Source organism: Nycticebus coucang, chromosome 6 (assembly GCF_027406575.1).
Source record: "Nycticebus coucang isolate mNycCou1 chromosome 6, mNycCou1.pri, whole genome shotgun sequence".
NCBI lineage: Eukaryota > Metazoa > Chordata > Mammalia > Primates > Lorisidae > Nycticebus > Nycticebus coucang.
The window spans coordinates 45,398,457-45,413,856 of NC_069785.1; the positions used below are offsets into that span (position 1 = coordinate 45,398,457).

Here is a 15,400-nt window from a genome sequence, read left to right on the forward strand (position 1 = left end):
ACCAAATGCTTGCCTATTCCTATATTAGTCAAAGAGGTCAGACACTACAATATGCCTACTTCGTAACATGTCTACCCCTTGATCAATTGATCACCATTCCCATTCCAACTACATGAACCAGAGCTGGGTGAGGATCTGATCCAAAAAAAGAAAATGGGAGAAAGAAAATACACAAACACAGGGTGATTATATTTCTAGCTCTATAAAATAGATGTCTGCTGTGCTTATATGCACTTTTCTGGTTGCAGGTATCAGAAAACCTAATTTACTTAAGCAAAGGGATAAAAAGGAAATAAGTAATTTATTGATTTTTCATAACTGAAAAGGTCAAGAGGCATGATGGCTTTCGGCAAAGTTTGATCCAGCAGCTCACTTGACACCTTTAGGACTTGGTCTTTCTCCCTCTTTCATCGCTGCCTTTCTTTTCAGAGGGGCCTGCTATGTATGGTACCAAGACAGCCTCCAGCTAAGTTTACGTCCTATACTAAGTCGCTATTTCTCTCTAGAGCGGTACTCTTTAGAGTCTGAATAAAGCCTCTGGATTGGCCTGGGTTATCTTGTCCCTGAACAAATTAGTGTACGATGTAGAGTATTATATTCCATTTGGTCATGCATAGGTCACCTGCCTACCCCTAGATCAGGCATTGTCTCTAGAACTACTCCACTGGAATTACATGTGAGTTATGCTGAGTAGGAATGATTCTCCAAAGAAAACTTGTTACCTGTTAAAAGGAAGAAGGAGCCAGGTGTGGTGGTTCACGCCTGTAATCCCAGCATGGTGGGAGGTTGAGGAGCGAGAATTGCTTGAGCTCAGGAGTTCGAGACTTGCCTGAGCAAGAGTGAGATCCTGACTCCTAAAAAAATGAAAAACCCAGCCAGGCATGGCAGCGAGCGCCTGTAATCCCAGTGGCTTCCAGAGGCTGAGGCAGTGGGATGCCCACAGCCCGAGTCTGACGTTGCAGTGAGCTGTGACACCATTGCACTCTGCTCAGGGCATAGGGTAGGACTATTATCTCAACAACAATAACAACAAAAAGCAAGGAAATAAAAAAAAGGGGGGGGAGAAGAAGGAATGCTAGCCATGCAAAAGCAGCAGACGTCCACTGCATCCTGCTGTTAGTGTCAGGCGGGGTGGGGGAGAAGTGGAAGCTGGAGGAGTCTGTTACGTAGCACAGCATTGCTGTATGCCTGTGTGTTTTTTCTTGCAGATGTGAACGTAGCCTTTCAACAGTCAGCACACAAGGTGTTGCTAGATGACGACAATCTTCTCCCTCTGTTGCACTTGACCATTGAGTATCATGGAAAGGAGCACAAAGGTTTGCCATTTTTTACTGCCACCTTTTTGCTCCTAGTGGTCCATCATCTATTTTCTCATCCTTGCTTCCATCCATCTCCACAGAAACCATGTAAGTTCAGACCTTAGAAATCATCTGCTACAGTATTATAATTTTATACAGAAGAAAAGGGAAGTCCTGAAGTCCAAAGAGGCTAAGAGAGATGCCCAGGCCATGTCTTTTTTTGTATTGGGTTTGTTGTTGTTATATTTCTGGAATGGTCCCTGTTTCTTTCTTTCCAGCCTCTAGACTTTAAGGCTGAACACAAAACTCTGACAGATCTCCCAAAAGAACCTCACACAGAGAGGTTTGCCTGCCTCGGCCTCACTGTCTCCTCTTTGCTTTTCACACCACAGATTCCAGTGAGCTCTCATTTCGTGACTGTTAATCACCTTGAGTCTCTGGTACTGGATTAACCAAGTTATTGTCTTCTTTTCTTTTCTTGATCATAGCAGATGCTACTCAGACAAGGGAAGGGCCTTCTCGAGAAACTTCTCCCCGGGAAGCCCCTGCATCTGGCTGGGCAGCCCTAGGTCTTTCCTACAAAGTACAGTGGCCACTACACATTCTCTTCACCCCAGCTGTCTTGGAAAAGTAAGTATTCCTGAGATTCTCACAGGTAAGTATTATTTACCTTACTTTTTCCAAGGGAAGAAATTACCATGAAGAGAATTAGTGGGAGCAAGATAGCTGTCCAACTAGTTTTTAACATTCAGAACTTGCAAACTCTTATGCCTTCAAGAACTAAAGTATAGAGTGATCACATTAATAAGTGAATTATACATTCTGAGGAAGTGGGAGGTGCTGGAGTGAATAAGAGGGTATGTACATACTTAAAGCAGTCTTTTTTTTTTTTTTTTTTCTTTGAAAAAATTGCCAAATAACAAGCAACATGTGGGCTGCCAGGTTGTGAGCTCTGTCTACAAAATGAGATTGGGCATAAACTCAAAACAATGAGGTCTCATGCACAACATTAACCATTAAGAGTCTGGCCCTTGATGATTCTATAAGACCTGACAAGGTTATTCCCTAATTTTTATAATTGTTTGTTGATTTACTTGGGACAGTCCTCCAGCCTAAATGGTTGCTATGGATATTAGTCACTGAGGAGATTACCTCCTTACCCCTAGGGAGAGGCAACAGGGGCAGCCAATCTGGGGGATGGAATAAAGGGCTTAGACAAAAGCAGTATGAGACTTTCTATTAGATGAGCCTTACTGTTTACCACAGGAGCCTGCCAAGTGCTACTGCTTGGCCTGGTCAGGACCTAATATCCCCAAACCAGAAGGGAACCAGAGATCTATGGAAAGGAGGTGAAAGCAGCATACATGGGTGTTGATGGCCTCTGAAATCCATCCCCATACCATTTCTAGGAAATCCCCAAACCCTATTAGAGGTTCAGAGAGATGATTCTATGGCAAGTTCGGAGCCAATGGCCCCAGCTAAGCAAGCTGCATGGACCTGTCCAAAGAGCTTCCAGAGTTCCACAGCTCTCAGCATCCCACAGGCTAAAAGTCTACTCGACTTCCTACTTTGATGTGTTCTTGACACTTCTGAACACTGCCTATCATTTAGGCATTTGTTTTGGTTTTTTGTATTAGGAAAATTTCTAAATATAAACAAAGGTATAAACTATAACAAACTCCCATGTCCTCATTATCCACCTTCAGTGACCACCACCATTGTGCTACTTGTTTCATCTATCGGGTGTCCTCATTTTAATTTTTTTTGCTGAAGCTTTATAAAGCAAATCCTAGGCATGTCGTTTCAGTCTGCCACTAAACAATTCAAAGGGGATATTTCAACATAACTAGAATGCCATTATCACACCCAATAAAATCAACAGTAATCTCTTATAATCTTATATCCATTCCACACTGAAATTTCCCGTTATCTAAAAATTATCTTTTTATGATTTTCTTCAAATCAGTATCCAGACATTATCTATTATTTTACTACATTTGTTCCATTAGAAATGGATAATCTTTAGAACAAAATGGTATCGGATTATCTTTTGCAAGCCTGCCTACATTAAGTGGGAGCACACCAATCTCCTTCCCTCTTCTCCTTTCCCCCTCCTCAATCCCATCCCCCCCAGCTTGAATTGAATTGAGTTTTTGTCTTATATGGGCATGTGTTACATCATCTACTGTCTTTTTGTTAGTATTGAGTACATTGGATACTTGCTTTTCCATTCTTGTGATACTTTACAAGAAGAATGTACCTCAATTTTTGAGGCAGTGAAAGTTTCAGTCTTTTACATGTGGTTATCCAGTTCAAGGATTCTTTTCCCCACTGTATGCTTTTGTTTGGTTTATTGTAGATAAGATGGCTATAAGAGACTGGTTTCATCTCTTGTTTTTTTATTCAGTTCCATATGTCTATGTTTCTATTTTTGTGCCAATACCATGCTGTTTTGATCACTATAGACTTGTAATATACCTAAAGTCTGGTAGAGTGAGGCCTCTGGCTATAAGAATTACCTTGGCTATCCAGGGTTTTTTGGTTCCATAGAAAATGAAGAATTATTTTTTCTAGTTCTTCAAAGTATGATACTGGTATTTTAATGAGGATGGCATTGAATCTGTAGATTGCTTTGGGTTGAATAGACATTTTAACAATGTTGATTCTTCCAGCCAAGAGCATGGTATGTTCTTCCACTTGTTAATATCTTCTGCTATTTCTTTTCTTAGGGTTTCATAATTCTCTCTTTGTAGAGATCCTTCATCTCTTTTGTTAGGTATATTCCTAGGTATTTCATTTTCTTTGAAGCTATTGTGAAGGGAATTGTGTCCTTAATATGCTTTTCAACTTGACTGTTATTGGCATATTCAAAGTTTACTGATTGTGGACAATTGATTTTATACCCAGACATTATTGTATTTCTTGATCACTTCCAGGAGTCTCATAGTTGAGTCTCTGGGGCTTTCTAAGTATAAGTTCATATTATCAGCAAAGAGCGAGAGTTTGACCTCCTCTGCCCCCATTTGGATGCCCTTTATATCTCTCTCCTGCCTAATTGCATTGGCTAGAACTTCCAGAACTATGTTGAATAGTAGGGGCAATAGAGGTCATCCTTGTCTGGTTCCTGTTCTAAGTGGAAAAGCTTTCAGTTTTACTCCATTCAGTATGATATTAGCTGTGGGTTTGTTATAGATGACTTCAGTCAATATAAGAAATGTGCCACCTATGCCTGTTTTCTTTAAGTGTTCTTGTTAGAAAAGAATGCTGAATTTTATCAAATGCTTTTTCTGCGTCTATAAGGAGGATCAGATGGTTTTTGTTTTTGCTTCTACTGATGTGGCGAATTACATTTATGGATTTGTGTTATATTAACCTACCATTGCATTCTGGGATGAAAGCCTATGTGATCATGATGTATCATTTTTTTAAAGTGTAGCTATAATCTGTTAGCTAAGATTTTATTGAGTATTTTTGCATCAATATACATTAGTGAAATTGGTCTGTAGTTCTCCTTTTTAGTTGGGTCCTTCCCTGGTTTTGGTACCAGGGTGGTGATTGCTTCATAGAATGTGCTGAGGAAGGCTCCTTCCTTCCCAATGTTTTGGAATAGGTTCTGCAGCTTTTAGTTACTTTTAAGAATTATAAAAAATGCTCTGTACAATATTTTGCAATTTACCTTTTTCATTCAAAAAATTGTATTAAGTCTTTTTTTTGTACAGCTGCCATTCTTTCATTTTGATAGCTATATAATGATTTCATTGTATAAATAAACCACAATTTATTTGTCCACATGCCAACCCTTTTTTTTTCCTTTTCATTTTTTGGGAGCAGGGTGGCTGGCACAGAGTCCTAAGGTCTATCATGTGGGAGGTTGTGGGGATGAAGTTTCTTATCTGGAATAGCCTGATGTTTCTGTCACAGGTACAATGTTGTTTTCAAGTACTTGCTGAGCGTGCGCCGGGTACAGGCTGAACTGCAGCACTGCTGGGCCCTACAGATGCAGCGCAAGCACCTCAAGTCTAATCAGACTGACGCAATCAAGTGGCGCCTAAGAAATCACATGGCATTCTTGGTGGACAATCTTCAGTACTATCTCCAGGTCTGTGCTGAGGGCAGGAGGGGTAGTAAAGAGGAACTACAATTCTGTTCGGCAAAACACTAAATTCACGAATTATTATTACTAGGCATGTTTCTTGAGATCATGTTATAGGAAAATGGAAATAAATGGATGAAAAGGGAATAAGGAGTTAAGATCCTTATCAGCAATCCATTATTTACTGTTGAGTTGCCCCTGATTTTCACTGTTTGCTATAACTCCTGGAATCCTGTAGGACTTAACCAAGTCAGTCAATGAAGGGATATGGCATGAGTGGATTAGGTTCAGATGGGGGAGAGTGGTCTGCAAAGACATTAGAGGAGTTTAAGAATTAGGCAAATAATTCCTACAAGGCTGGGCAATATAAGGGTGTCCTTTGGATAGCCTTAAAGTGGCTTGGTTAGAAGAAAGATAACGAAAGAATTTCTATTTCATCCTGTCAGGCATCTTAATGTCTTTGAGTGCTTAGAATATCCAAGGGGCTAAAATTATCTGTGTTTAACTGTCTATCAGGTAGATGTGTTGGAGTCTCAGTTCTCACAACTGCTTCATCAAATCAATTCTACCCGAGACTTTGAGAGCATCCGACTGGCTCACGACCACTTCCTGAGCAATTTGCTGGCTCAGTCCTTTATCTTGTTGAAACCCGTAAGTAAGGGTGGTGATTTCCTCAGATTGCTTCCAGTACAGACCCTTCTCTTAGGCACTTTGAGTTGACAGAATACGAAACTATCATTAAGCAGTTACTCATCTCCATCTTTAAATGTGTTTTAACAATTTATAAAGCAAAATAAAAAGAGAACTGAAATGTCTTTGGATATCTGAAATATAAGATGTGGTGAGTAGCTACAGATTAAAGAATTATGAAGGATTTAAAGAAATTAAAAATGTTTCTGACACCATAGGAAAAAACAATGAAAAGCAGAGTTCACCTTCTTAGAACTCTTTTAGACCAGGATTGACCAGTTGTTTGAAAGTTCTTTTCATAGGCAACCAGAGTAATGTCTGTATATATGTAGGTATATCTGTAAATACATATATATCTACTTTATGGCAATTAAACCTCAGCTGCGTTGGAATCATCTGGAGCCTTTAAAAATCTAGGTCCAGGCTCGACACCTGTGGCTTAAAGCGGCTAAGGTGCCAGGCACATACACCTGAGCTGGCAGGTTCTAATCCAGCCTGGGCCTGCCAAACAACAATGACAACTATAACCAAAAAAAAAAAAACCAGGCATTGTGGCGGGTGCCTGTAGTCCTAGCTACTTGGGACACTGAGGCAAGAGAATCGCCCAGGAATTAGAGGTTTGCTGTGAGTTGTGATGCCACAGCACTCTACCCAGGGCGACAGCTTGAGGCTCTGTCTCAAAAAAAAAAAAAAAAAATCTAGGCCCAGAGCACTTAAATTAGAATCTCTGGAGTAGGACTCAGGACCAGTATTTTTTTAAAAACTCATAAGCTGGTGCCAATTCCAGTATGAAAAGCAGGAAGATTGAAATAATCACTTATAATTTTTAATGTAATGGTTGTATTTTAGCTTTGACATAAGCTATTATTCCTCAGCATACTGTACCACAAGTTCTATAGACAATTTTTTGGTTCTGATATCTGAGGCTGTTAATTTGCTGCACTAAGGAAGTGAGTTATATAGATGACATTTCAAAGGGTTCTATGAGTTGCAAACAACCAAGAACCACTGGGACAGATAGTGTCCTGTATGACATGGGAGCATCCTTGGAGAAATGCAGAATATCAGAGCAGGTCATCATCATTAAGTATTGATCGTGTGTTTACTGCATGCAAGGCACTGGGAATACAAAGAGGTGTAAGTCATGGCTCTGCCCTTAAGGAGCTCACAGTCTAACTGGAGAAACAAGACATGTACACATACAAAGGTCATTATCAACACAGGTAGCTGGAATAATTGCCACCTGAATATTACAGAAGAGAAGTGGGGGCTCACTAAAGTCTACCGTGAGAAAGGAAGCATTTCACAAGAGAGTGGGACCTGAGCTGGCATGAAGAGAGAAAAGCATCTCAGCCACAGGGAATAATACTCATAGCTTAGAGGCAGGAACACACTCTGAGTCTAAGAAATAATGACTAGTTTAGAGTGAGGTTTTGTGCGAGGGTGAATAATAGCATCTTTGCTGGGAAGGGATGAGCTTGTTTTGCACATGTTGTATTTGGGCTGGCAGGCCTTGCAAGTGGCAATGTGTGTCTATCCTGAGGTCAGATAGGGATGGCAGCTATTACTCTTTTCCCAAATCTTTTAGTTTCACAGTTGTATTTTCCTTCTTTTCCTAATGGACACTCTTGTTTCCTGGGTAGGTGTTTCACTGCCTGAATGAAATCCTGGATCTCTGTCATAGTTTTTGTTCACTGGTCAGTCAGAACCTAGGCCCACTAGATGAGCGTGGAGCTGCTCAGCTGAGCATTCTTGTGAAGGTGAGTCTGGCTGGCTGTTGGAAATGTGCAGCTTTGCCCAAAGGATAAAGGTGGTTTTGACAATGGAGAATTCATGATCTTTCTTCTGAGTCAAGACATTAAATAAAGCATTTCCTCAAGACATATGCACAGAAATAACAAGATAAAGAGATATGTTGGCATTAGCTGATTTTTGATAATGTGCCGCCTCACAGCGTTCAAAAATAGTACAGCCCTGAATTGTTTCAGCCCACCAAACATGCGTTGGTTTTATTCTCATATCCTACCCCTCCTTATCTCCTTGAACTAACCCCCATCTCACTGAAATAAACATCTGCATTTAACAAAACAGGCTCTCCCCAGAACCCCCAGTACATGACAGAATGTGTTGATTGGGTACCAGCTGCCAAATTCCTATTGATGAAAGACTCCATGCATTTTACAGACCTGGCACAAGAATTCAAGTCATTTCAGGAGCTGATAGAAACGGGAAGGTGGGAAGACCAGGTAGTTCTGCACAATTTTGAGCAAGAGTTTTCCAAGTGACTCTACCCCACTACTCCCTACCCCACCCTCCACATGCAGAGTTAGTGATTTTAAGAGGAATGACAGCTTAAGTCCTTCTCTCTGCAGGGCTTTAGCCGTCAATCATCACTCCTGTTCAAGATTCTCTCCAGTGTTCGGAATCATCAGATCAACTCAGATTTGGCTCAACTACTGTTACGACTAGACTATAACAAATACTACACCCAGGCTGGCGGGACTCTGGGCAGGTATGAACAACTCTTGGGGAACTCAGTAGACTTTTCAGGAGTGAATTTTTAATGGGTTGTAGAATTTCACAGCTGGAAGAAAACTTTAGCCATCATCTAGTAAATAAGAGTTGGAAATACTGGGATATGTCTGTCTATCTTTAATAATTTTAATGAGGATTATTTTCCACTACAAGTCATTATCATGGTAAATACTAAAACACCTGACAGTGAGATGGGGGTTAAGTCCTTTGCTGGGTTATGTATAGCTCATATGTGGCTTCATGCCCAATTCTGACATGAACTAACTGGGCAGCCTTTGGTACCTTGCCTTGCTGGCCCCCAGCTTTCACATCTATGAATTCTAGACTTTTTTATAAATCTAATAAAAGAATCAGTGAGATTCAGTGGTAGTTGGCTTCTTGGAAGTACGTGTCATTCCCACTCAGAAAATCATGTCACTGCCCTCCTTTCAACCACTAAAATATCTACAAGTGGGTTTTTTTCCTAAGTGATTTTAACTCAAGTCAAAGAAACAAAACTCTTTGAGTTTTGAGATGACATTATCTAGATAATAGGCTGCCCTTGTTGCATATTTCTTTGAAGACCATCTTGGGAAAGCATGATATTTAATAAGGTTTCTTTTCTTCTCTTTTGTAGTTTCGGGATGTGAAAATTTCTGGCTTGTAAACTGAAATAAGGCGATCCCACCACATTTCCAAGTTTGTAAGGGAAGATTCAAAACAAATAGCCCATTCTCTAGCCATGTGCAAAATGTTTGCAGCCTAATGACAGGGGTGCTACCTTTCTTCCTAGAAGCAATTACTGAATAGTACAAATCCTTCATGTCATTGTCATGTGGAAGGAGTCTCATCCACCAGAGAGACTATTTTGCATCAGCTGTTCCTGTGCTGGCCATGCAAGGGCACTGATCCCTTACATTGAGAACACCTGTTAGGTATGCTCGTTTATTCAATAGGCAGCACCTGCTATGATATAGCAGTAAATAATATAGGTCAGAAAGTTTAGTATTTTGGGATAATAATGTGAAAAGGGAATTATGTTTATAAACAAGTCAGCTGTTGGACACCACCACTGAGTAAGAAAGGTACAGGTAAGATAGGCTTGCCTTCTCTCTACACCAAGTAATCTATACCTACACAGGTTACCTTTCCTCCCTCAGAAGTGTAAGACTTCTGAAGAAACTGAATCTGAAGAGTTTTGCTAGTAACTTCTAGTATTTAAGTCTGGTAAAAGGGCAGTTCTGGCTATTGAAAAAATACATTACAATCATTTATATTAATGATAATGTGATTAAAATCATGTTTTTCCCTCAAAGAAAAATAGGTCTGTAAGAAAAAGTAGAGGATGGGCGGCGCCTGTGGCTCAGTGAGTAGGGCACCGGCCCCATATGCCAAGGGTGGCGGGTTCAAACCCAGCCTTGGCCAAACTGCAACCAAAAAAAAAAAAAAAAAATAGCCGGGCGTTGTGGCGGGCACCTGTAGTCCCAGCTGCTCGGGAGGCTGAGGCAAGAGAATCGCGTAAGCCCAAGAATTAGAGGTTGCTGTGAGCCGTGTGACACCACAGCATTCTACCTGAGGGCAGTACAGTGAGACTCTGTCTCTACAAAAAAAAAAAAAAGAAAAAGTAGAGGTAAAATTTTTAGATTTTAAATGCTAAAAATTACAGGCAGTTATCCCATATTAGTTAAATAAGCCACAGGTATTGAGGTTTTCATAATGTGACCCAGCCGTCATTCGTAATCATTAACGTTCATATCAGTGTGAACCAAAATAAATATTCTTTGAACAGCCCCCTCCAAACTGAAAAAGAATATGTATTTTGGGCCTCAGTTTATAATCACTGAATCTGACTTTTACTGCTGCTATGACAGGCTTTTTCCCTCTTGTTAACTAAAGATGACCCTTCCTTTGCATCTAGCACAGGCACTGGCAAACTGTGGCCTGTTTTTGTAAATACACTTCTACTGAAAACACATCGTCTTGGGTTGCTTTCATGTTCTCCCAGCAAAAAAAGTAGTTCCAACAGACCAAATGGCCCAAAAGCCTAAAATATTTACTGTTTGGCCCTTTACAGAAGGAATTTGTTGATCCCTGCCCTAGATAATGAGGTCATTAACAGGGATAATGTTAGGAGGAGAGAAGGAACAGCATCCAGCTATTGTGACAATAATGGACGTCTGACTAGAGCTTTTAACATTTTCAAGTGTTCTCACTTAATGCATCTCATGTCTGTCTTAATAGAGTTGTATCATCAAGCTTATGGTCATTGTCTACTCACAGCAATGCGTCCTTTTCCTATCTAGCTCTGAGTGGAGGAGTACCCACAGGGCAGTTGTTAATGAGCTCAGCTCTAAAGAGAGCAAGAGACATCTTTCTGTGCCCAATTCCATTCAACTTTTGGCACAATTATTAATCTGGACCCTAACCTACTTTAAAATTTAGTGTTTGGAAGCACAGCATGTCAGACAGTCTGCTTTTTGATAATGGTTCTAAAGAACAAAGTTCACTCCTAACTTTATTTTCCTTGGCTAGTTGTCCTCCTAAAGTGAACAAGCCTATTGAAGGCTTCAGAGAAGGAACTGTTTGCCTTATTTATTCTGAGATTAAGCTGAAAGAAACAGATAATTAAAAAATCCCAGTTACTACAACCAAAGAGATTCAACATTTATTTTATCATAAAAGTCCAGCAAATAAAACTATATACATGATCCATGCAAGGAATCCAGTTACACACAAGACACATTTAAAACCTGGTTAAAACACAATCTCCACAATAGCAGGGAATAAAACTGGTAAGACCAATTATCTTTAGTGAGAAACATAATCATGTTTATATTTTGGATGCTGCTTGAATCCGATTCTCTCCCCAACAATGAGGCACTGGATCACCCACTCTTGTGACACCACAGGCAGCTGCAGTGCTTCAGCACATTTCAGCACCGAGGCTGGACATGAGGGGTCCGTCACCACCACATCAAATACCCCTAAAGCAATATCTGCAAGGAGCAAGAGAAGGTGAAAGAGGAAAGGACGCTCAGTATTGCGCTCTCAGGAGGACAGATGTGCCTTCTAGCCAATACATCCACTCTGCCCAAACTACAGTCCTATTGTGTCAAACACAGTGCAACTTATCATGGCCGAAAGTAAAAAGTTATAACCTTTTTAACTGTTTAAGCATTTGCAGAAATGTTTAACAGACTAAACGTTACATAGGAGACCAGTAATGGCATAGACAGCCTAGTGCTTCACTTATATTGACTCACCTCTTAAAAGCAGTACTTTTCTTCTCTCAGTAACATGGATATGAGTCAGCCTATCAGAACTGAGACTTGTGCCCCAAGGCCTAACAGCTATGGATCTAAGGATATCCTTGAAACAATGACAACACGCATTCTCTCTCTCTCTCTGTACCTTTGTTATGGGCACTTGAATGGTGCTGCTTCACGGAGGCTGCCCCCCCAGTCATGAGGATCTCAGACCAGAGCTCCAGGAAGTTCTGCTGCTGGTCTGATACCAATAGTACCTTCAGATTCTGGAAAGGGTTTTCACGGGGTTGCCTATAAAGAAGTCAGAGACACAGCCCTCAGGAATTCAATGGGACTTTAGCATGACAGATAATACCCCAAAAATCGCCCCTCTGCAAAGGGAATCATGCACGTCTGAATGCTTTCACAACCTAGACTTCTATCAGGTCCCCCTCTCTTCTGTGAATTTGTATTCTCTGGGATGGCTTTCTGATCCTGTTCTTCTGATTTCCTTGTATGTCCCAGAGATGGAAATAATCTAAATCCTGTTTTTGAGACTATTATTTTTTAAGTGTTTTCTTAAAACTAAGCTCTCTAACTTTACAGGTTGAGAATATTCATCCTACATGCAAATCCTTATACATTTTCAAAAGGTTTGTAGGCAGGGTGGTGCCTGTGGCTCAGTCGGTAAGGCGCTGGCCCCATATACCAAGGGTGGCGGGTTCAAACCCAGCCCCGGCCAAAATGCAACCAAAAAATAGCCGGGCGTTGTGGCGGGTGCCTGTAGTCTCAGCTACTCGGGAGGCTGAGGCACGAGAATCGCTTAAGCCCAGGAGTTGGAGGTTGCTGTGAGCTGTGTGAGGCCACTGCACTCTACTGAGGGCCATAAAGTGAGACTCTGTCTCTACCAAAAAAAAAAAAAAAAAAAAAAAAAAGGTTTGTAGGCAATATGGCCTGTGGAAACAAACTATATGAACTACTGGAATCATTTCAAACCCACTCAAATTCTAGAATCCGGTAGACATTCCATTTTCCAGAAGTATTTACTCTCTCACCTAGATTCTCATCCTTCCAAATGCTTGCTGTTTTTTCTGTCTATACAGTGCTACATGAGTTCTCAAATACTTACCAGTCAAGAATTCTCTGCTCCTCAAGGCTATACCCAGCTGGCAACAGATAATTACGGTAGTTCTGGAGCTGGTTGGCATGGCAACTGTCATGGACCCAGACATGAGAGACACAAGGAATCCCACTGGCAAGGCACAGAAAATACTTGCGAGTTCGACAATGCTGATCCGCAATTAGGAGACACTGGTAGGCTGAGTTACACTGGAAGAAAAGTAACAGAGCAAATGTGTGATTTATGGCAAGCTCCCAAATAACACCCTAATGAGCCTTGAAGAGCAGATCTGAAGACTTCAAATACTATCCAAGATGGGATTTACTATGTCCCATCTTCCCCAAGGCTGCTTTTCTCACGAAGGCCCGAATGGCTTCCACAGATGTTCTCCCTGCCCCACTTGCAACTTTCTGAGAGCCTAAATCCTCAAATGACAACTAAGCTTTTCAGGCCTAGAATCAAAAACACAAATAGGGATTTCTACCAAACACAAATTTCTTTTTGTTGAAACACAGTTTCACTCTGTTGACCAGGCTAGAGGGCTGTAGCATCAGCCTAGCTCACAGCAACCTCAAACTCTGGGGTTCAAGTGGTCTTTTTGCCTCAGCCTCCCAAGTAGCTAAAACTACAAGCGCCCACCACAACACCTGGCTAATTTTTCTATTTTTAGTAGAGCCTTGCTCTTGCTGAGGCTGGTCTCAAACTCCTGAGCTCAAGAGATCCTCCCACCTCAGCTTCCCAGCATGCTAGGATGACAGGTGTGAATCACCATGCTTAAACTAATTAAAATTTCAATCTGTTTTTGTCTCAGCATCAGAACCACAAACATTAACTAACCTAAGGTTCTAATCTCTTTTCATTGTACACAATAAAAATTCTATTTTATGGAACAACATTTTGGCAGTTTCCCAGTTTCTTGACATCTTTGGCTACTTTATCCAACCTCCCTAACCCCTTTTGGGCCTGTTCTCATATAGCCAATGGGCTTTTATCATTGCTACTCTGGGTAACTACACAGAGAAAAAACTCCTCACCTGGGCTTCATTGAAATCTTCGAGGATATAGCCAGCTCCTGCTCGAAGCTGGGATTCTGTGTACTGCTTGTTGAAAGGAGGAATTTCTAAAAATTCTATATTAAAAAAAAATAACCAAGATCATCAATAATTACTGAGTGGTGGTTTTCTTATTTGCTACTTTATGCCTCCTTCTTACCGCCCCTTTTTCCACTCCCTAGCTATCTCCACAGCAGTGTCCCCAAAAACAGGTCAAAGGCTTCCCCACGGTTCAGAAAGAGATCTGTCTTGACGTCTATAAAGTGCTGCTAAAAGAAGGTACAAAAGTAGGAGGGATCATGAAGATGAGGGCTTGGAGGTAGGTCCCAGACCTAAAAACATCAGAAATTCCTGCACTAAGACTATGTCATGGGACTGTTCTTAGGGACAGACACACAACCATTTCCCAAGTGACATATTCCAATTTGAATAACCTTTACCATCAGAAAGTTCTTATGTCTACCCTCAACTTTTCCTGCTGCAAACCAAACCCACTTCCTCTAGTTCCACCTTCTGTGGAGATGAATAGCTGATGTGCATTGTTATATAATAAAGCCTTCAAATTCCCACTTCTTCAGCCTTTTTACCCCCTTGTAAACTAAAAGTTTGATAAAACAGAATGTTCAAAGAAAGTATGGTTTTTAAAATTTAACTGAAATGAGTGAAGATTAGTCAGAAAATCCTGTTTCAACCTTTTTATTGAAAACTATCTACCTTTGATGATCTTGAAGTACCTCAGGACACTGAACATCAATGACTGCTCTATAGTCTTGAGGGTGAAGTAGAAGGTATGAGAGATGAGGCTGAAGCTGTAATGACCCTAAGCAATTAGAAATTGCTTCTTTTGACCAAATATCTAATTTGAGCTTGTTTTCTTGTCATCTGCTCCTCTCATATATAAATAACACATTAAAAAGAAAAGAAAAGAAAAGCAAGACATTAGAGATTTTAGTTAATTAGGAGTTCTGGGAAGTTAAGTTCTAAGTAACTGAAATTAATATCACAGATAAAAATCTCAACCCAATGCATAAAGTTCAATGCCAGGACCATTCCCCTTGCCCCTCACACCCAGAAGTAAGATCTGATGGAGAAGACCCCTTGCAGAGATGGCACCCCCTTTGATGCCCTCCCTGCCTGCCAGAGCAGCTCAGGCAGTGTGGCGGTCCCCCCGTACCAGGGCTCTACATCTAGGTTTAGTTCTATTAGGCCAGCCTATTCACTTTCATTTCCTTAATTCAACATTCCTTTCTCAAAATCAAAACCCAAACTAGAAACTTGAAATGATTGTAAGAAACTCAGAATATTACAGGGCTTTGCTCAGCTTGGTCCCACAATCTTTTTCCTATCTCACAGACCATATCACAATCTTCAGCACCATGACTCCCTGC

The 15,400-nt window shown here is 40.8% G+C and overlaps 2 protein-coding genes across 9 annotated transcripts in view; one reads left to right on the top strand and one right to left on the bottom strand.

Annotated features, from left to right (window-relative positions):
- Positions 1-11,081, top strand: part of TUBGCP4 (tubulin gamma complex associated protein 4) — a 48,058-nt gene extending 36,977 nt beyond the window's left edge. Inside the window, exons 12-18 of one of the 3 annotated variants that reach the window (XM_053595733.1) lie at positions 1,209-1,316; positions 1,787-1,928; positions 5,220-5,397; positions 5,908-6,042; positions 7,725-7,841; positions 8,454-8,593; positions 9,233-11,081. In XM_053595733.1, coding sequence (XP_053451708.1) covers positions 1,209-1,316; positions 1,787-1,928; positions 5,220-5,397; positions 5,908-6,042; positions 7,725-7,841; positions 8,454-8,593; positions 9,233-9,245 — 833 coding nt within the window. In that variant the 3' untranslated portion in view covers positions 9,246-11,081. Of the gene's footprint in view, positions 1-1,208; positions 1,317-1,786; positions 1,929-5,219; positions 5,398-5,907; positions 6,043-7,724; positions 7,842-8,265; positions 8,328-8,453; positions 8,594-9,232 lie in introns of those variants that run through there. The other 2 variants (XM_053595734.1, XM_053595735.1) reach the window with 2 other exon arrangements.
- Positions 11,082-11,234: 153 nt separating this feature from the next.
- Positions 11,235-15,400, bottom strand: part of TP53BP1 (tumor protein p53 binding protein 1) — a 94,783-nt gene continuing 90,617 nt past the window's right edge. For all 6 annotated transcript variants that reach the window (XM_053595696.1, XM_053595699.1, XM_053595698.1 and 3 more), the window contains 4 exons: positions 13,995-14,089; positions 12,970-13,169; positions 12,007-12,152; positions 11,235-11,591 (listed from right to left, as the gene is read on the bottom strand). In XM_053595696.1, coding sequence (XP_053451671.1) covers positions 11,404-11,591; positions 12,007-12,152; positions 12,970-13,169; positions 13,995-14,089 — 629 coding nt within the window. In that variant the 3' untranslated portion in view covers positions 11,235-11,403. The remainder of the gene's footprint in view (positions 11,592-12,006; positions 12,153-12,969; positions 13,170-13,994; positions 14,090-15,400) is intronic.